Genomic DNA, 21566 nt, shown 5'->3' with positions numbered 1-21566 from the left:
ACAGTCATATTGTCCCATGCAGCTACTCTCTCAGCATTCAAGACACTGAAACTGCATTTAGAAGTCACACTAACCTCACTCTCCAGAATGGACAATATGAAAAGGTCAATTTCGTTGATATCTGGGGGAAAAGGGGCCATATGTCCTTGCTCCAAAAGTTTTGCCACTGCTCTTGCACAGACTTAGCAATATGTGAAGGTGCTCTGTCCTGCTGGACTCAGTAACAACCTTCCTAGCGCTGTTCCTAGATCCAGGGATGTACTTAACTGTAATATGTCCAGATAGACTGGTTGATTGACCTTCACACCCTCAGAAATGAAAATTAAGGGTGCCTTCATCTCACTGGAGGTGACACCCGCACTGACAATCACTGAAGCTGGCTTTTGTCCCCAAACACGCTGAGCCCGTCCGGGGGAATGTCTTCGATGCTACCACCCAGCATCCAGTTGTTGTGACTGTTGTAAGCCAGGTCCACAGCGAAGATCTTCTCACAAGTCCAAATGATTGAAACATGCGTACAATAATTGAGGGCTTTCAGAAGTACTTTCACTCGGGTGAGCCTCAGAGACATTGTGGTCTCTCTGAGAAGCTGTAATTTTGGTAGACGATACTGCTTCTTCCTCATGTCCTCCCTGACTACCCTACGCATGGTTTCTCGCGACACACTAGTCTCATGAGCCATCTTTTGCGTTTGATGTTCGACCTCGTTACCTGGATCAACCTGTTTGTCCTCATGGACCTCGGACAACCACTTCTGGACCTGTCATCAATACTCCTGGTTCCCTTGTGCCACTTGATTGTGTATTGTACCGATGACTTGGTCATAATGGGGTCTTTCGGGCCCTTGGTAATGGCCCTACAGCTCCTCTCTTCCAAATTTGGTTTCATGATGTCGTCGTTATAGGCTCAAGAACAAGTATTAGAAAAAAGTTTTTTAACAACAAAGATGGAGGCTTTGTAAATCATTTGCAACAAACAGAATTCAAAAATATATACATTTCTAGGAGAAATATTAAGTTAAAGTTGCTGTCATAAGACTTATAGGTTTAGTTAGATTAGTTTATCGTACATATTTTAATATGTGATGGCCATAGTACAGTTTACTATATATAATTTGATTTCCTTTCAAAAAGACGGTAGTTGTTAGTCTTCTTAAAAATACGTTCTAAAAAAATATATTTAATTATACAGTGCTACAATATAATTAGTAAATAATTAAGAATTATAATTTGTAGAAAATGAAATGAAATCAAAAACATAAATAAGTAGTGTTGTGTCGATCCTTATTTAGAACTGAAGACTGTAGGGTCTTCAGTTTAGTTCAGTCCTGCATATTAGTCCTAAAAATCATAAAAATTGGTACTTGATGACGTCACTCAACTTTATTTCTCCTTATTTTTAATCAGTAGTTCTAGTACTGACAGTCCTAATGACCAACTGTCTTAAAAATGGACTGGACTGGACGAAATAAATAAGGAATGAGACAATACTATAAATAAGTGATCAATTTTAAATATCGTTATTCGTTAAGAGGCATTCAAGCTCTTAGGATCACTTTCCTCTGAATAGAGGGTGCGCTTCTGAAGACTTTTTCTTCCACACTAAACCGTTGTGTTTGGGGCTCACAACTTGATAGATCCCCATTGTTTGATAAAAACTATTAATTTGTGTATTCTCATTCGTAGGATAAAAGTATCATGAATGTGATTGAGGTGAAGACGTCCTTCCTTTTGTTTCATATTTACTATAATGAGAGAGGAAAAGATTTAATTCCTTTCAAATAAAACTTTCCAGTGAGAATTGCAAATTCCAAAAAATATTTTACTGTTAAATAACAAATTATGAATATTTATTAAATTGTTTGAGAGATGATAAGGTAATTTTTGTTTACAGAGAGATTTATAGTAATAATATTATTTATATGAATTGGTCATTTTGATACAATATCCAACTTTTAATAAATTCTTATTATAAATTAAAATTCTATAATTAGAAACTTTCAAAAATTTTGATTAAAAGGATAAGATGTTTAGGTTAGATATCCATTATGCTGTTCTGAAAATACCTGCAAAAAAAATTGGCTCTAATTTTTTTTGATAATAAATTTAAAAATCTAAATTTTTTTTACTGTGATATACGTTGCTACTCAGATTATTACTATCTAATATCTTATTGTAATTTGATCAAATCAAGTACAAAAAAAAAAAGTAAGTTTGTTTCATTTGTTTAAATTAAAATAAAATTCATATTTTTGATAGTAAGATTAGAAAAATAAGTTATTTAATATTGTTTTGTAATTATAATATATGAACTCAGTACATTAATACACGGAATTTTTTGCTCTCTCTCTCCATTTTGTAATAAAGTAATTAAATTCAATAGAAATCTCTCCTTTTATTGAATTTATATTTTCGTAAAAAATTTGTAAAAAAAAATATATGATAATCTCTATTTCTTACCCTACCTGGCGCAGTTTTGTATTTTAAGAAAATACTGTTCAACATCTGTAACTTTTTTAATTTAAAAATATTATATAAAAAATGTTGGATTTATATTTTTGAAATATATGCGCATTACACCTTAATGGGCCAGATTAGTAGAAAAGTTGAGGAAATTTTAAAAGCTTGATGATCCATCTATGTGTTCTGCCGTCAACTAAAAATATAATATTGACTTTGAAGAGATAAAATAAACTTATGTAAAACAGAGATTCACTCGAGTATTTAAAAATGATCAGGAATGCTTATTATGAAAATAGATCTGCTTAGAATAAACGTAGGAATATCTTAGAAGTCTACGTTATTGGAATATTTACTGTAGTCTAAAGTACACAATTGTTTTATTTATGAATAAATATGTATATATAATATTTCCCATAAGAATAAGTGAAATTAAAAAAAAAAAAAAAGATATTAAACAATTTGAAGCAAGAGACCTAGAGTCCTACTTCAACATATGTACAAAATATTTAGAATGGTAAAAAATCACCACCTAAAACAAGTGTGATACATTTTGTAGTTGAACAGTTTTTATATTATCTAAAACTGTTATCATTTTCCTTAAAGATACCAATTAAGTATAAGTAATAACTGGCGTGTGTGTTCCTGAAAGAGGAGAGAAATAAAGAGGATTGATAGTTTTTATTTGATACCTGAAGCATCAAAATGGCCTTTAGAGCTATTTCAATTAGTGATTGGACGATTCAAAAAAGAAAAATCATGATTCTTATTCAGATGCAATGCTAACAAAAAAAATCCTTATGCCGATTCCAATTCTTAAATATTTTAAATAATAGTTTAAAAATACCATTTTGCTTGTCTATTTTATTTGAAAAACAATTTGAAATATTAAATTTTTTGGAAAAAAAATTTCAAAAATTATATTTCTAATATAAAACTTTAAAAAAAAAATTTCAAACATACAATTTGATAATTAAAAACTTTTCAAAAATTCACAACTATGAAGAAAAAGTTAAATATTTTGTGAAAAAAATTCAAAAATGCATACATATTTACTAAAAGTTAATTTTTTTGGAAAAAAAATTCCAAAGTTTTCCAAAAAATAATTTTTTTTTTAAATATTTCTTATATAAAGTTTTTGGAAAAAAAAATCTAAAATTAAGTTTTTGGAGAAAAATTTCAAAAATACATAGCTATTAACAGAGAATTAAATTTTTTGGAAAAAAATTTCAAAAATTAAATTTTTGGAAAAAAAAAATTTTAATTAAATTATATTTGAAATGTTAAATTTTCAAAAAGCAAAATTTCCTTAACTCTTTTTTTTTTTTTTTTTTTTTTCATAATTTAGAAAATTAATAAATACTTAAATACAAGTATTAAATAAGAATCAAAATCGCGAATGAAAATACTTTTCTCTCGATACAGATTGCAGATAAAACATCTAATTCTCCGATTCCCAATTCCGATTAATTGAACAATAAATAATTTCAATTACACTTTTATTTGGTGTATTAATTTTGTCTATCAAGCATAAGTCCTTTCTGGAATAGTATTAGAATTGAAGATCGACATGAGTTGTGTTTGATATGTGATTTTCTTGTTTTCTTTAACTTGTTCTAAAAACATTTGAACACTTTTTTTTTTTTCCTTCTTTTTTTTCACCTATACAGGGGATTTTTACACCTACAGGAAATTCTTGGGAAATCCCCCGTTATTAAATATTTACCAATATAAGTTCAGTTAATCACTGATTCAATACAAAATAGTTTCCATTTGATACCTGAAGCATCAAAATGGTCTATAAAGCTATTTCAATTTATTTTTTATTCTGTGTATTAATTTCGTCTGTCAACAGTCAAAATTCAAGAAATACTCCAACTACGGTAATTTTCATTAAGTATAAAACTTAAAATACAAAAAATGATAAATGTATTTTTTCTTGTACTAGTCTGCTCCTGATTCTCGTTTTGCTCCAGAGCCCGGTGTTGGAACTCCAGTTCCAGGAAATCCACCAACGGTATTCTTAATCAAAATTAATAATTTTTCAATAACTTAGAAACTCGTACTATTCTCTTATTTTCATAGAGTCCAGTCATTATATTCTACATACACAGCAAGTATCAATGTACCTATCATGAGTATATAGTTTCTTGGCGAAGATTTGTGTGCTTTAACTGGGTTAAAGTGGCGTGATTATGCAAATCTGGTTACCATCAATGGTATATTTTATGACTTACTGACACAGCTAGGAACAAAGGCCTAATCTTTTGTAAAAGTTAATTATTTAGATTTAAATGTGAAATGAATAATTTTTGGATTTATTTTACAACTTTTTAATGTTTTTCAATTTCCATTACAATTTCCTTCACTTATATTAAAAAATTAATAATAATTTTAATGTATTGAAACGAAAGGGCCCTTGAATATACTTCTCGTTCAACTTTTGAATAATAACATCAATAATGATATAATTTTATATTCTAAGTTCGTTTATGAAATTTAAATAACTACTACTTCTACCTTCTGAAAAGGAAATATTTTACCCTTACTTTATAAGTAAATATAGTATAACTTGATTTAAAGGAAATTAATTATTAAATGACAAATAATTATATAATACTCAAATAAAGTGATTTTGATGTCATTAAATTCAGAAAATACATATTCATTTATATAGTTTTATAAATGTAGTAAGCCTCCTCAGGACGAATTGGAGTTACCCAAAATCTAGGGACAAACCATCCTTTGCATTCGAGATACTACCCAAAAATGTCTTCCCAATATTAAATACCTATTAGAGATAGAACAAGGCATACACAGGTCATTGATCTTTGGACTAGGGTAGAACTGGATATTTTAATACCCGCAAGTAATTGGTACTATAGTTTTAATTACGAAGAGTTTTCAGAAGTAGAGAAACAAGCAATAATGAAACTGAGTCACTGATTAGTAGAGTTGTAGAAAAATGATTCGTTGTTCTGTTAAAAAAAAACCATTAAAATATAAGGTCGTCCCATTAGATTAGATTAAATGCAAGCAGCTAGGGCATAATGGAAATAAACACAAGTTCCCTTCCGTATGATTTAGGGCAAAAATTACCCCTCATTTTTACTCTAAGTACCTACATTTTAACTCAGTTCTCTCTTCAAGAATAAATAATATAGACAACACAGCATTAGCCCTTCCATTTTGGATAGTTCCAGCGACCCTGCTTATTAATGATAGTGCGGGTAGGAAACAATTTATAACTATAGGTGACGTAACCGTATGCATTTTTTACTGAGTTTTCACGATTGATGATGACGTCAACAAAAACTATGAGCTTATTTGTTTCCTAAGTCATATCCTTGTATATAAGTACAAGTAGAACGATTAATGACGGGTATTTTTTTTCATTTAAGTTCCAGGAACGTGTATTACCCGAAACTATCCCTACAATTAAAGTAACTGTGAGCCACAACAGGGGAAATGGCATTGGCCCCTTACTTTTTGAAAGACAATAACAATAAAAGGTTCCCTGATTATGTTGTCATCAATACATATAAGACGTCATTTTTTTTAAAGTGAGCGACAAAATCGTCTGCACTTTTTGCTAAGTTTTCAAGAAAGAAAATGATGTCACAAAAAACACACAATGAACTACTTGGCTTGCTCTCACAAATCTTATAAATTATACAAAGAGATAACTAAGTAGATTGATAGAGGCAACAGGATGTGCAAAAGATTGAGCAATGACTTCAGATGAAAAAGGGGTATATTACTTTACATTTGATTGTTATTTTTATTTACACTGATATTTTATTGATATTATAATCGACAATTCCACAAACGGGAATGATATTAAACTCTAATTGAGTCAGATAGTAAAATAAATAAAAAAATAACTAATGGCCTTATTTTCTTTAGCTGTGTTGAAATTATAAACCAAATGACATAAAAAATATGTCATAGAAAAAGGGAGTGGCTCTTTCTAGTTGCAATCGGAACATAGTTTTTTTTTTTTAGTTTCTTTAACAAAAGTTAAAATAAAACCCGACTTGCGGTCAAATATATTTTTTAAATTTTTAACAAATTTTTGTATTACAAAAATAAGATTTTGGACACACGTTAACACAAAAATCCGATATTTCTCCCGATTGGACATAAAACAAGTTGAAAAAGGCTACAAATGTAAAAAAAATAAGAAATCTGGATTGTAAATTTTGGATTCTTGGCAACCGTTAATTTTAGAAAAAATTTCATAAGAAGTTCACAAGGTATCCTTGAATGACTATATTTATACATATAATTATTATTATTTTCTTCTTTCTTTTTTTTTTTTTTTTTTTGAGTGGAAACACTGATCCTACAAGTGACTACAATTTTAAGATTAAGTACCACGAGTATTAGTGGAACAAAATGATAAAACCCTATTTTTAGTATTCAACGTTAAAAAAACCTACCAATAAAAAAGAATTGAGTACTGTTTACATTTTTACCTGTTGACGAGTAATTCCGTGGGGAACCTTTTTTGAGGGGTATTGATTTATAGAAGTTCCTGGTTCGGTTCCACGGGTATGGGTTTCACACAAGGTTAATAGAAATACAAGGTTACATCATCATGGAATCGGACTTGCTATAATGTTCAATCTGATGTATTGTACCGACTGCAGGGCAAGATAGCCAGATTTTAACAAAACACGCAATCACTCATAGTCTATGACGTCACTAATGCTAGAATTTTCAATCTGATGTATTGTACCGACTGTTGAGCAATAAAAACAGATTTTGACAAAACACACACCACTCAATTACTATGACGTCAATATTAAAAGCCTCCTGGAAGTCAAACATCAGTCGTACACGATTACTTTGTATTTCTATTAACCTTGGGTATCACCTAAGTATCTAAATTTGTATTGGCTAACACAAATTTAATATAGTATATACCCATATCTATATAGCGTACCCACGTGTCCCTCACATGGTGTTTTGCTCTCGTACACACACACACACAAAAATCGGTCTAATAGAAAAAAAAATATGTAAAATACTGCAATGAGTACTCTATAAATGAAACGTGCACACTTTTTCCCACCTTTTATACCAACTAGAGGCGATTTTTTAAATCAGTAGAATAGCTATGAAATGAAAGATTGAATTAAATTAAAACAGTGTCATGAGTAGTATTTGCTTGTGTAAGATACCAATGATATCTATCATGATAGTCCAAAAAATATAAATTGCCAGTATGTAATTAAAAAATGACGTGATCACCTTGACAATTTGAAAAGGTTTACACAACAACTAAACTACTCTCCTCCAAAACATTCTTCAAATTATTAGAGTGACCACGCTCATTTTCAGTTCTTTGTATTTTTACACACTGGAGATTTTTTATTTTATGTCAATTTTCAACATACCCTATTTCTGGTACTTCAAAAGAAGTTTACATATTACAAATTGTAAAATTTTGCTGGTATGTCTTACAAAAAGAAAACGGTTGGGGCTCAAGTTTGACAGTAGGCAAGACCTAGGGCAAAGATAAACATGCAATGCCCTGTTTTTATATTTTTAAATTTCTTTTATTTGTTTAAAGAATATAATTTGAAATCCTCATTTTTTATAGAAAATATATTGTAAACCTGGAGATATATGTTATTTATTTTATTTTTTAAATTTTAATTTGTCCAAAATGCTGCACTTTTATAACTTTTTTTATTTTTTTTTTACCTTGTGATATGCACTTATTCTTGATAATCAAGCATGGGGCAGCCCCCCAACCCGGATTTAGTATTTTCGAACATTAAAAATGCTCTGTTGAATATCTTACAATCTTTGGTCCTTTTAGCAAACACTATTGTCATTAACGTATTTGATTTTTCCTTGATAAAGCATTGTAGAGGGTTTCCCTAATATAGAAACATTAGGCGTGTAGTAGTTAAACACAAGGAAACTATTTATCTATCTTTTTTTATTGGGAAGTACAACCTATAAAAAGTGAGTTGAGAAATATGTTTAATCTTTTGTATATGTCTTATATTTTCAGAAACATCATATTATCTGTAAAAAAATGACTGATCCTAGTAATAATAATAATATTGATGGAAAAATTCCACACTTAAATGATATATGTGTGCTGAATCACAAACATCCTTATTCATTAACTAGCCCTAGTACCAGCATTGCCGGAAGTAATTAGGCTTCAGCTACAAGTCATATATTTCTCTAACAATATAGAATATAATTCCCAAGAAATCCCACTCTTACTCTCCATTTTTGAGTGATAAGCCCACTCAACGTAGCTACACAATCTCCCCCCTCGCTACCCACCCAAACTTTTGCTTTTTATCAGAAAATGTTTCTAATACAATACTACTTATATAAATTCATATGACGAGTTTTCCCTTAAAGAATGAAAGAATAATCATAAGAGTTTGAGAAAAAAGATTTAATATGTTGGGATGAGTGGCGAGTACTTTAGTCTTTAGAGCGTTCATTAATAACAAAAAAAATTCTTTTTAATATACCAGCTTTTATATATAATTCAAGTATACGTATATCATACATATGAATTATGTATGATATACGTATGAGATTAACTTTAAAAAAACAGTACTCTTGTTATACATGCTTAGTAGGGCTGGGCGAAAATCAAAATAGGGCTAGTTTTTTTTTTTCAAGGCATAAAAATAAGCAAACTTGCCCAATTTCAGATGGATTGGAAAATGTTTTTAGGTGCCGACATAGGATTGAAATATCAATGTCTAATATTATTTTATTATACCTCATTTTTTTTAGCATACATGTCATGGTAATTCGAAAAATTCAAGTTTAATAATTTATTAAGTAGTGACTTTTAGTTCTCAAACTTTCGACATTGACTTACCCCCTTCCAAAACGTATTCCCTACCCAACGTTTTTTTTTTTTTTTTTAAGTAAATTAAAATATATATATATTTTTTTTTTTCACTCCAAAATCAATCTTGAATTGATAAAGTAAATCCAGATGATGCATTTTCTGTCATAAGTGATAGAAGTAGTGAGGATTTTTTTACTACCAAAAAAGACTCTTACGAGGATAATACCCGAAGAAAAAATGAGTCCAACTAATAATTTTAATGCCGAAATAAAATGTTTGTCTTCCTCAGCAGAAGCCTGTGACAGGGTAGGTGAGACATGTAGAGGGATACATTGCTATTGACATCTTTATTGGATGGTATTGGAATTATGAATAAATCCAAGAGACAAAATTTCATAGACTAAAATATAGTTAGGGGAATAAGAAGAGAAGAATGTGCTGGAAATATTCCTCTGCCAAGTCAACCTAAAAAAAGAAACAGAAGATCATGTATCCTTGATTTTGGAACCGAATAAAAAGTATTTAGGATATTTTAACACAAATAATGGAAAAGCTCGTTGCTTGTGTGAGGACATTATTAGCACTTTAAGGGAAAAAACCCAAAAACATTCCATTGAAGCTATTGGATGTGATGATACAAATGTTAATACAGGTTTTTCATATAAGGTACAGATCAAAAATACTTATATCAGGACTCTTTTTGGATGATATTATTTTTTTAAATCCAGGAAATATAAATCTTGCGAGATGGCTTACTTCTGTGAATCGGATTTTATGGCTAAAGAAGATCTTTCCAACACTTGATTGGGGTGGTAAGTTTTGTTATGATTGTCCATACTCCTATGTGGCTCACTATAAAGAAGAATAAGTAAAAGATGGGGCAAAGCATATTTTTTTTCAATAAAAAAAAATGGATTAAAGAACAAGAAGAAAGATTTTCTAAAAATTGTTCGACCTGTTATACAACCTAATGCTTATTTTTCTAGTCTAAAATATTTTTCTTAGTATTGTATGTGATGATAGACCCGGGATTCGAAAACTGCATGGAAGAGAATTCGATCTTCATGAGCTAGCCATTCAAAATTGTTCCCTTGAGTGTTAAAATATCTAAGTTAAATTTAAATTGTAGTCAATATTATGAAATTATTGACTGGACCAAAGTAGAGGTTATTATTTCTCGTATAAAAATAGTTATATGATTTACATCATCGACCATTATATACAGTGCACCCTGTATATACGTGTGAAGTTATATGAACACACCTGCAATATTTTATGAATACGACTACGTTTGTATTTATTAGATCAGAATATATTCATGTACATATACATCATGGAACACTCCATATATATACAGTGTATCCGGGGACTTGAGAGAGAAACATTTCTTTATTGATATATCTAGATATTATATTTTAGCTATTTCTATGTATATGTACATGAATATTAACCTCCAAACCCAGCGTGGGGATTGAAGTCCCAGGAAATCCAAGGACGGCAGAGTAAAATTAACTAAAATATACCGTTCTAAATATTTGGTTTTTATAGCATTGTTGCAAAAATATGTGTGGTCGGAATGGAACAAATCCAATGATTTGTCCATACAACGCTATTTTTGTGCGAAGGCTTAAACCCCCATTTATTTGTGTTATTAAAACCGTAGAACACGAAAATGACCATTAAACATTCAATCTCTACAGTTTTGGCCTTTAAAGCTTTTTTTTTAAAAATCAAGTTTTTAATGTATAGCTACAACTTAGTGCCATATTTCGACATGAAAGAACTATATAGATGAAAATCAAAGTAAATAACAAATTGATACAACCATTCAACATATGAAAAAGGAATTACCAGATGCGGTAAAAAAATCTTTATACTTCGTTTTTGCTACATAAATCAACGTTTTTGTGAATGTGGTAAAATTGTTCTCGTCAAATACAAAAAAAAAAAAAAAAAAAAAAAATCCTAAGTATCTTAGAAGACAAGAAAATGCCATCTGAACGTAACCAACGAATTTCGATACGCACACTTTTGGATGCTGGCAAGAAACCAACCGAGATCTCCAACAGGAACCCGGACATAAGGTGGTGTGCCTGCAAACACGTCCAAAAAGGCCCAGAAGTCGTTGTAGGACAACTTGCCTTTCTGGCCAAAGAAAATATGGCTCCTGCTCACCAGATGCCAACCCATTGGACTTCACTTTTTAGGTGCATGTTGAGTCAAATGCCTGCACCGTCCGTCGCCCAAATATCAATAACTTCAAGGACACTGTCAACCAGCACTGTGATGCCATGTCTGAGGACCTCATCTGAAATGGGTGCAAGGGCTTTCATGGCCGCCTGGAAGCCATCATTGCTGCCAAGGGGGATTACATTGATGATTAGGGTAGGCAAGACATCATACTAGTTATTTTATTAACATATCCTGTAACAACTGATTGCTGAATACATCTTGATAAAGTTCTAGATTGAAAGTGTAAAGATTTTTCGCGGCACCCGTATTTATTACTTAATCTTAATTACAATTAATAAAAATGTATATAACCACTAAAAAATCGAGTTAAAAGAAGTACCTTACTTAGAAGCAAATATCTTTTTTATTTTTTCGTAAAAGTCTGAAGTTATAGAATAGACCTTATATTTCAATTGAAAAAAAATGGATATGGGCCTAACATTGAGCATAAAATATATATTTGAAACATCAATACATATAAAATTAATCATTTAATACCTTCATTATTCATCAATTGAAGTCTTTCCTTGTTCTTCAAATATTTTTTAAAGATATTACGTCATAGTTGAATAAATAATGAATATATATTGTGCAATAATGACACAACCTCCCTTTTTTCTTATAACATAACATTGTAGTATGTAAATACAATTTTTTGGGACAAGTTTACTCGTCGTTTCTCCTCTCATTATTTTTTTTTGAAGAAATTAGAAATTTAAATACATGTGTTACTGATTTTTTAGTCCATATGCTACACAAGGTATTCATACTTACATGGGAAAATAAGCACTTCATTTTTAATGAACAGAGAAATTTACTGATCATTAGTTAACTCATTGTTAACTTAGGAAAGTGTTTTCATACTGCTCCCTTTCCTTCCTGTAGGTCTATATAAATATTTGTTTATGATAAGACCATTCTTTAAAGAATTAAGATGAAAATTCCCTTTAAATTCTTTGAAGACGGAAAAAAAAAAATTACAGTTTGAAATTATAACCCTTAAACTGAAACAAATACCAATTTGAAATGTAGATATGCTTTTAATTACATAATTACTAATTCATTAAGACCGCATTAGGTGACGTCTGTGCTCTACAAGAGTTAGAACCAAAGGAATCCAAGGAATTTTTAACTCGATATCTCATTTGAAGAGAGACTCGAATTCGGAGTTCCATATTCCAGGATGAATGAGGAAGTAGAAATTCTTCGAATCTATCTCTGTTTAAAATTCGTATGACGTCACTGTACAGTGTTGACAATTCGAAAACACTTATGGGGTCATAAACCATTTATATGTTAAAGCGGTTTAAACCTTCTTCTTTTCTTTTTGGACCAAATTAGACTGTATTTTCCTTTAGACCGATCTATACATATTTTTTGCTTTGGACCGGTCCAGATCAAAAACTTCTGAGACCAATCCAGAGCGAACTTTATTTTTATACAAATCTCAATAATTAAGTAAGGGTTATACACGTATGTATGTCTAAATGTATGAAAAACAGTCACAGAGTGCATTGTGTATAGTGCTTCCTGATGTATATGATCAACATATTTTGAACTAAGAAATAACAATGTATTAGTATTTATGAAATATTGGAGGTGTGTACATATAGCATCCAACATGAATATAAGGGGAACTGTATATAGTTATCCCTGATGTAAGTCATTTACATATTTTTTATCTAAGACATATTGATATAGTAGTATTAATGAAATATTCGAGGCTTTTGCATGTAGCATCGAATATATACAACAGTTTAGTTTTTTTTTATTGCTCTCTTATGAATATCATAATTCGTATGGTTTTATCCTATATCTTAAGATTTGAATAAAAAAATAAACGCTGCGCTAAAATATTAAAACCAATTTAGTTTGTTTTTGTTAGTGAGCGCTCTAGAGACTAAAATACTCATAAACATATTACTTTTTTTTCCTCAAACTCTTATTATTTGTCTTTCATTCTTGAGGAGAGAACACGTCATATGAATGGATGTAAGTATTATTGTATTGAGTATTTATGACTTACGTGTGAGTGTGCTCATGAAAAGGGGCACATTCACAAAGTATTCTACTCTCAATAGTATAGTGGTACTTCATAATTTATTCCTGAATATTGGTGGATAAGCAATTTGTTTAAAAACTGATAGCACATTTTTTTACCAGTTTTATAGGCCTCTTCCACAATTAAGTGCTATAATTTACATCTAAAGAAAGTATAAAGGAAAATGGTTCTAGTAGTAAAATTTAAGGACAAGCATATGGTCCGCGAGCCATTTTTTCGATGGATAAATCAGTCTATTTTAAATCATACACATATTTTCGAACAATGTTGAATTTTTTAAAAAATAAAAAACAACTATACAAACCTCCTTGAGATCGGACGGACTAAAAGGGATTTGATACGCCTGGTGAAGTAAAAGTTTTTAAAAACATTGACAAATGCCTAATACATACATCCCAACCATTGAGTACAATTTCTTCGTTTTCAATCCCTTTTATTCATCAACTCATTTATGTGCGAAACAATCTCTTGATAGAAAAACATGTATCGATACTTGGTTTCTTCTTTATAGGTAAAAATGGGATTTTTGTAGGGGAAAAATACAGTTTAATTGTTAGAACATTTAAATAAAGGTTGGTAGTATATTCTATACTATGATCTTCGCCTCCTTTTATTGGCTGACTTTTGAAATAATAAAATTTAAAAACTATAAAACTATTCTTTTTTGCTTAATACTGTATATAAAAAAGTATGTGTAAGTATCGGGTGAATCGGTAGTATTGATCCGATTCCTATACTTCAAAAAAGGTCAATTCTGATGCATCGGTACACCCCTAATAATTATAAATATCCAAATAACATTTAATTGATAGTATAGCTTTATTTTTGTTCATTTCATGGAATTGAGATGTAAATACTTGCAATTAGGGAAATAAACCAATTGTTTATACAGTTTAACTAATTAACATCCATGATGCACGCATAGTTTGAAGAGCAAAGAATGAAAGGGTTCATAATAAGACTGTTTATTTCATTATTAATGTGTTTAAAATGAGGATAAAGGACCTTTGAGGTAATTGAAAATTCTTGTAGGTGAAAATTGGATAAATTGATATATCTTTAACTTAAAATTTTGTAGACAGAATTGCCATAGCTCATGGACAACATGCTCGAGAGTTATTCTCTTGAACTTGAAGTGTTTATATTTGCGCCCCGGTGATTCCTAAAGATAGAAATATACTATATGTATATGTATTTCACCAAAAGTTAGATGGATTAATTGTAGTACTATAATGTGTATTTATACTTAATCAGTGCAACTCCATCTAACCAATTAAAGGAACATTAAAAAAAATAATTGTAGAGGTTGTTTTGGGAATGTTATAAAGTTTTTTTAGATCTTTGATTTTTATTGTTGAATTTTACAATTTTCTACAGAACACGATAGATTTAATATGTACATACGAATACTACATTAAGGGTCAATAGTAATGAGTGTCGTGAGTAATTTGAAGTATCATTTCCGTTCAGTACATTCTAGACAGGAGGTATTTTAAGAAAAACAAATCGAGTTGTTTAGTATGAATGTCTCAGTCGATGGTAGTTCCTTTTTCCTTTTCCAGGAGGAACTTTTTGTGTTTTTGATAATGAGAGGCTGACTTTCGTAGAAAAGCTTCCTCCTGTTTAAGTTTAATTTTCCTACTTTGAAGTTTGCTACTTCCAACTACACCTCTCCAATAGTTTTCATAGATTTGATACAGATCCTGGAAGGCATTTGATATTCTCTCCGCAGGGTAAGTGAAGAAGTGGGATAAACTACATGCATGGATTAAAGAGAAAATATGCTATGAATTAGTTTTGACTCTTTTCATCATTAATGAGTCGCATGCTTAAGAAATTTACCCATTTTTGATACGAGTAGCTTTACTGGATCTACTTTCCATCTCTTCTTGTGATGCTGGGAATGACAAGTCAAGCAGGGGAAGGATGTCTGACCTGAAAATAAAGAACAGCATATAAATGTATATCTTTAAAAAAAAATTATTTGTGATGCTCACACCTTTTTTGAAGTCTTCGGCGTCGTTCATCATAGAAGTAGTCTCCATCGTAGTAATCCTCCTCATAATCTCCGTAAAAGGTATTCCCATTCCGTTTTGAGGATCCGATCCTATTTTCGGGAAGGAAAGCAAGAACGTAAAACACTGAAAGCAAACAAGAAATATATAGGAGATCATGACCATGGTATGACTGTGAGGAATAGTCCCTTACTCAGAAAAACAAATATAAAGTTCCCTACGATGGCAGCAGCGACGAGAGAAGACACATTGAATGAAAATGGCTTAAATAAGCTTTCTTGGATTTGGAGTTGATATGAAGGAATAAGAGAGATTATGTTTTGTAGATTGGCGTTGCCTATATTTGCATCCACGAATAGGAGACTCGAGAGAAGTAGGATTAGTATGAAGCATCCCAGTGATGATGGGATGAGAGGCCGATGTGTGCAGTTGGATGTCATGTCCTAGTATATGTAGTTGCAAGTATTTTCTTATGGATATGTTTTATTCTTTTTCCGTACAAGGGAATTTGATTACTGAATGTGAAATCAAAATGTATTTTTGTGGTGAAAAAGTTTCCATTGATGGTTGTGTCTGCCGACAAACTTTCATTACTTATTGATTCCATGAAACCGAGAGGGGATCTATATCATTAATATTACTATAGTAATTACAATACGTACAAATATTATACATACTATTTAAAATATTTAAATATTTAATTATGAAAAGAATTAAATTTAACGCACCAGGATTTACAAATATATATGTACAATTACATAATAGCTTCACTAACACAGATTAAATGAAACATGCAGATAAATATTTTCTCCTCAATATGTCGGGATTTATTACTAAGAATATGCCCGCTAAGGATTTTTCTAAATGTATGTAATATTTTTTTTCATTTTGCTACCACTTTTTTGAGTATTGCTTAAATAGTATCCTAACTGTAATCTATTTCCCCTTCTTATTTAACGTCAAAGACTCTATACTAGGGTTTGAACCAGTGGCGGAATATCAGAGGAGCCATAGGCTCCATGCTTCTCCTGCAATGCCTTTTTATAGAGCCCTATATTAGGGTAGAAATATATTTTTTTGTAATAAAAAGAAGATCTTAAGTTTACCTTCTAAAATAATATATAAAATCCGAAATTTCCCCAACAAAGTGCCCATTTTTAGTTAATCTGTGGTGTAGGAGGGCTAAAATTATACATGACTTCCTGTGTGAAAGTCCGCTACTGGTTTGAGCGATATACACGGTTGATCTTATCTATTAGTACAAAAAAAAAATCAATTTTTCAAGAGAAAAATGTAAACGATAGGTTTTGTTAGGATGTTTATTTAACAAAATCAACTAAAAATAGTACTTGGCATAACTTTTAACCAATATGTGAGCCCTCAGCTCTTTAATTGCTTTAATATGAGGCTTAAATCCCTTGTAAACCTTGACTATGTAGTCAGACTCGAGCTTGGTTCACTTCTTCTGATGGAAGCCTCTGGAGACTGGACACTCCGGTGAGGAGTAACACTCACCCTCTCCTTCAGATGTGACTTGGTAGAGTATTATAACACCCCAACCCATAATCAGTGTTATTCTTCATTATCTATAAACTTCCGCATTTTGAATTCCCCTCCGCAAAAATTAAATTATCATGATAACAGCTTTGGAAAATTCAAAACCCTATTCAAGTTTCAACTTTGTTTGGGTTGTTATATTTATTTTATGCCTTCAGAATATAAGACATTCGTTACACGATTGTTTAAATCAATTTTTACTTTCATATAATTAGTATTCAACTAAAGAATATAACCTTAGTTTGACAAACTAAGCACACAAAAAAAAGGAAGAAAAAAGAGTACATGTTTTTAGGGCAGATTCAAAGATTATTCTTTGGGTAGGTTTTGAATACTTTATTCAAATTTTCCGACTAACATCTCATTTTTTATATACCTAATATGAAGTGACTTTTAAAAAAAATGAAATATGGGCCTTTTCATTTTCCTAAAATTAATAAAGGGCCTTTCATAATAAATAATTTAGTTCATTTGGTTTTTTAATTACCTTTTTTTTAGAACGGTCAAACATATTTCCTTCCCTTTTCCAATGATGATTGAATGACATTTTTTCAAATGTTAATATTTTTCTCTATTTCTAATTTCAAAATAAAAAACTTTCAAAAAGGGCCCCCGCTAAGTTTGGGTTTGTCGTTAAATAATAAAAATAGCTTTTAATTATTTTTTTAATTTAAGAATAAAAACTCTTTTTATGCGTTCTTCTTTTCTTTCATTAGTACAACTAGATATTTATGTGACTACTATGTATTCATATATCAATGAAATAATTATACTAAATTATCGGGGTATCCTGTATAATTTTGCACGTCTCTTTCTGTCTAGAAATTGGAGACAGCGACAGTGGATAGCTGAAAATCAATTATCGCAACCTTTCAATAATAAGGAAATAACTTCCGTACGTTAAGTGTAGGGACGCGAAGTGAAGGGAAGAATATTATTACTGTCTAAGGAAGAGAAGACGCGAAGTGAAGCGGAAGGATCTCGACTTTTCCAAGTTGTTTGGTTAATTAGCAATTCAAAGGGTCACAAAATCAGATGGAAGTTCTAATTGTGTGGAAGAAGTTGTGAATTTGGCTCTTATAGAGTATTCGGAGGAGGGGGTGAGTTCTCTCGGAGTCCACCCGTATGCAGTACTGAGGTATGAGGCCGGAGGAGATCTAATTATGTAAGGCAATACCACTTTTTCTTATATCTACCATGAATCATGACAGCAGAATAAATTTCAGGAATACTTTGCACGGGAGTCGTAGTGTGCAAATTCGCGTTTATCTTCTTGGACATGGATGAACTCGGATAAGAGTGAATTCAATGCCTAATTGAAATATTTTTATCCTATCAGGGTCCTTATTCAAACTTAATTATTTGTTACCTAATAATGAGTCTTAATATTATATTACATTAAATATCATTTGATTTTGTGATGATTTTATCAATCATAATTATTGGAATAAGTTTACAGGTAGGTTTAAACAACCATCAGAGTTTTTAATATATATCTGAATTATTATTCCCCAATTGGACTGGTGTGAAAACATTTTATTTCGGAAGGATTGAGAGAAAACGCTAAATCTAATAAAACTCCTGGACAATCTGGTTTTAGTTTTGAATTTTACAAAAAAAGATATAATTTGCTCCTATTATATTGCAATTTTACGAAAAGATAATGAGTGTAGAATATTTTCCTGAATATGCGTCTGATGGAAATATCATACTGATTGCTAAACAAAATAAAGATGTAAAGTTTATAAAAAATTCGAGGCCTCTTACTATGCAAAACTGCCTTAACAAGATTTTTATATACATTATATTAAGTCGCATAAACAACGTATTGAATAAAATTTTACATGAATCTCAGTATGGCCTTTTAAAGCATAAGCTAATGGACTGCATTCCTTTTACTCTACAAACGTGTATAGAAAGTGCCCAAGGGCTGACGTTAATGGCCGTGGATTTCGCCAAGTCTTATAATACTTTATCACACGAATAGATTATCAAAACGCTGTACAGAAAGGGGTTTGAAGAATATATCATTCGAATGGTCGGCGTAACCTTAGCAAGAAATAGAACAGCCATAAAGTATGGAAACCAGTGCAGCTATTTTGAGAATAAAAGGGGCGTTCACCAGGGAGATCCACTGTCTGCAACAATTTTCATCAAATGCCTAGACAAACTTATTCGTGATGTTCACTCAGAAGCCACGATAAAAGGATTTCAACTATCTCACAGAACTTTAAAATATATGTGCTATGTAGACGACCTAACTATGGTGTTTTCAGTGAGTCCTATCAAAACACTAAAATCGATTAAAACATTTATACGCATGCTTAAATGTTTTTCCGACAAATCTGGTCTTTTGTGAATGAAGAGAAAACCAAAAATTTATGTCCTTATAGCCACCTAATATCCAAAGAGTGGCCACAATTTATTTTTGAAAAATGCCTCAAATTATTAGGATCGTGGGTTGGCCCCGATAGTATGTTGATGAATTATACAGAAATCCTCTCAAGGATAAAAATAGCTTTAAGCCACTATGCTAAATTTCTGCACATGGGATAGAATAAGCGCACGGAACACGTAAATTGTTTCCAAAATCTCCCACTTGTTCCCAATATCTCCATTCTCTCTAAATATAGCTTAATGTATTCGAAGATTCTTTCATTAAAATCTTAAAGAAGAAAAATGTATCAACTCAAAGAAAACACAATCCAATAAAATATGGCGGTTTAAGCGGGATATAATTTGCTAATTTTTGGAAATGCCTCAACTTCTATTGGATCAGGAAATTGTGAGACACACAATACTTTTGGAGCGTCCAATTGAACCACTTTCTAGTTACAAAAGGATAAAAATACACCGACTGCCCATACTCGGGCCTATCCAAAGTCTTCGAAAAACTGGGGGATTCTCGGCTAGGCTCAAAGGATTTTGTGATGGATCTTGGGAAGTTCTATAGGTCAGTCTTAGGAAATTTTTTACCAGTACAGCGACCAATACTTCCTTTTAGAATTATCCTTGAGAGGATTTCTTATAATTCATCAACATAATTATCGGGGCCAACCCGTGATCCTAATAATTTGACCTTTGTTCCAAACCAAATTGCCGCGACTCATTGGGTATTAGGGGGCTATAAGGACATAAATGTTCGTGTTTCTCTTCATTCACAAAAGACCAGATTTTTTGGTTAAAATTTAAATATACGTATAAATATTTTACTTAATTTTTATATTTGATAGGACTCCTTAAAAACACCATAGTTAGTCGTCTGCATAGCACAGACATTTTAAAATTCTGTCAGATAGTTGAAATCCCTTTATCGTGGCTTCTGAGTGAACATCACGAATAAGTTTGTCACAATATGATGAAAATTGTTGCAGACAGGGGATCCCCTGGCGGACGCCCCTTTTATTTCAAAATAAGTTCACTGGTTTCCATAGCTTATAGCTGTTCTGTTTCTTGAAAGGTTACGCCTACCATTCGAATGATATATAAAAACCCTTTTTGTAAAGCGTTTTCATAATATATTCGTGTGATAACGTATTATAGGCCATGGCGAAATGCACATTCATTAAAGTCCGCTCTTGGTGACTTTCTATACACGTTTGTAGAGTGAAAGGAATGTAGTCCATTAGTTTATGTTTTAAGAAGTCATACTGAGATTCATGTAAAATTTTATCAAGTACGTTGTTTATGCAATTGAACATAATGTATGTAAAAATCTTGTAATGACAGCTAAGAGGCCTCAAAACAATTTTGTATGAATTTTGCATCTTTATTTTATTTTTTAGAAATCAGTATGATATTTCCATCAGACGCACATTCAGGAAAAAATCTGACGCTCATTATCTTTTCGTAAAATTGTAATAAGATAGGAGCGATATAAAGTATATATTTTTGTAAAATTCAAAACTAAAACCAGATTGTCCAGGAGTTTTATTAGATTTAGCATTTTCTCTCACAGCAGTTGTGATTTCTTGTATTGTTAAATGTTTCTCGATGAAATTATTATCATCCGGAGGAATTGTGAATTTACTGTCTGCATTACATCTCAGTTCTTTACAGAAGTATGCTGATCGATGGGTACATCTGAAGCATTTCTTAAGTCCTGTTCAATCGAAGCATTGATATAGCTCGGAGAAGAATGTTTTTATTTCTTTACATATTTCTGTAAGATCTTCAGATATTTCACTTGCACTTGCTAGCATGATTGACAATCCTTGCTTTTGTTTCTTTTTTCTCCATCATGCCACATTGTAGTTTTGATTTAGATAAGTCTTCAATATTGTTCATTTTTCATCTGGTTCTAAATGGTAGGTCAGAGTCTCAGAAGATTTGATCCTGCGTGAATTTATTTCACGATCCGAAATGTCCTCTTTATTTTCATTTTCAATGATATCAATTTT

The 21566-nt window shown here is 31.1% G+C and overlaps 1 protein-coding gene and 1 long non-coding RNA gene across 2 annotated transcripts; one reads left to right on the top strand and one right to left on the bottom strand.

Annotated features, from left to right (window-relative positions):
- The first annotated feature begins 4206 nt into the window (after nucleotides 1–4206).
- On the top strand, nucleotides 4207–4780 carry LOC139907681 (uncharacterized). Its single transcript, XR_011784405.1, has 3 exons — nucleotides 4207–4342; nucleotides 4408–4476; nucleotides 4545–4780. It is a non-coding gene; the product is annotated as an uncharacterized lncRNA (long non-coding RNA).
- Nucleotides 4781–14930: 10150 nt separating this feature from the next.
- On the bottom strand, nucleotides 14931–16292 carry LOC121130126 (uncharacterized). The gene is made up of 4 exons (XM_040725889.2): nucleotides 15803–16292; nucleotides 15594–15735; nucleotides 15437–15529; nucleotides 14931–15349 (listed from the first exon to the last, which is right to left on the bottom strand). The coding sequence occupies exons 1-4, from the start codon at nucleotides 16047–16049 to the stop codon at nucleotides 15124–15126; spliced, it is 708 nt and encodes a 235-aa protein (XP_040581823.1). The 5' UTR covers nucleotides 16050–16292; the 3' UTR covers nucleotides 14931–15123.
- Nucleotides 16293–21566: the final 5274 nt, after the last annotated feature.

This window comes from Lepeophtheirus salmonis, chromosome 1 (assembly GCF_016086655.4).
Source record: "Lepeophtheirus salmonis chromosome 1, UVic_Lsal_1.4, whole genome shotgun sequence".
Lineage (NCBI taxonomy): Eukaryota > Metazoa > Arthropoda > Copepoda > Siphonostomatoida > Caligidae > Lepeophtheirus > Lepeophtheirus salmonis.
The sequence above is the reverse complement of the archived record's forward strand: the minus strand, read 5'-3'. Positions and strand labels throughout refer to the sequence as shown.

Bases quoted from the DNA above. Each gene is read 5' to 3' on its own strand.
- LOC121130126 (XM_040725889.2), bottom strand. From the start codon at position 16,049: ATGACATCCAACTGCACACATCGGCCTCTCATCCCATCATCACTGGGA. The intron at 15,530-15,593 runs GTGTGAGCATCA...CTTTATTTTCAG, and splicing joins CGCCGAAGACTTCAAAAAAG to GTCAGACATCCTTCCCCTGC. The intron at 15,350-15,436 runs GTAAATTTCTTA...CCATGCATGTAG, and splicing joins GCTACTCGTATCAAAAATGG to TTTATCCCACTTCTTCACTT.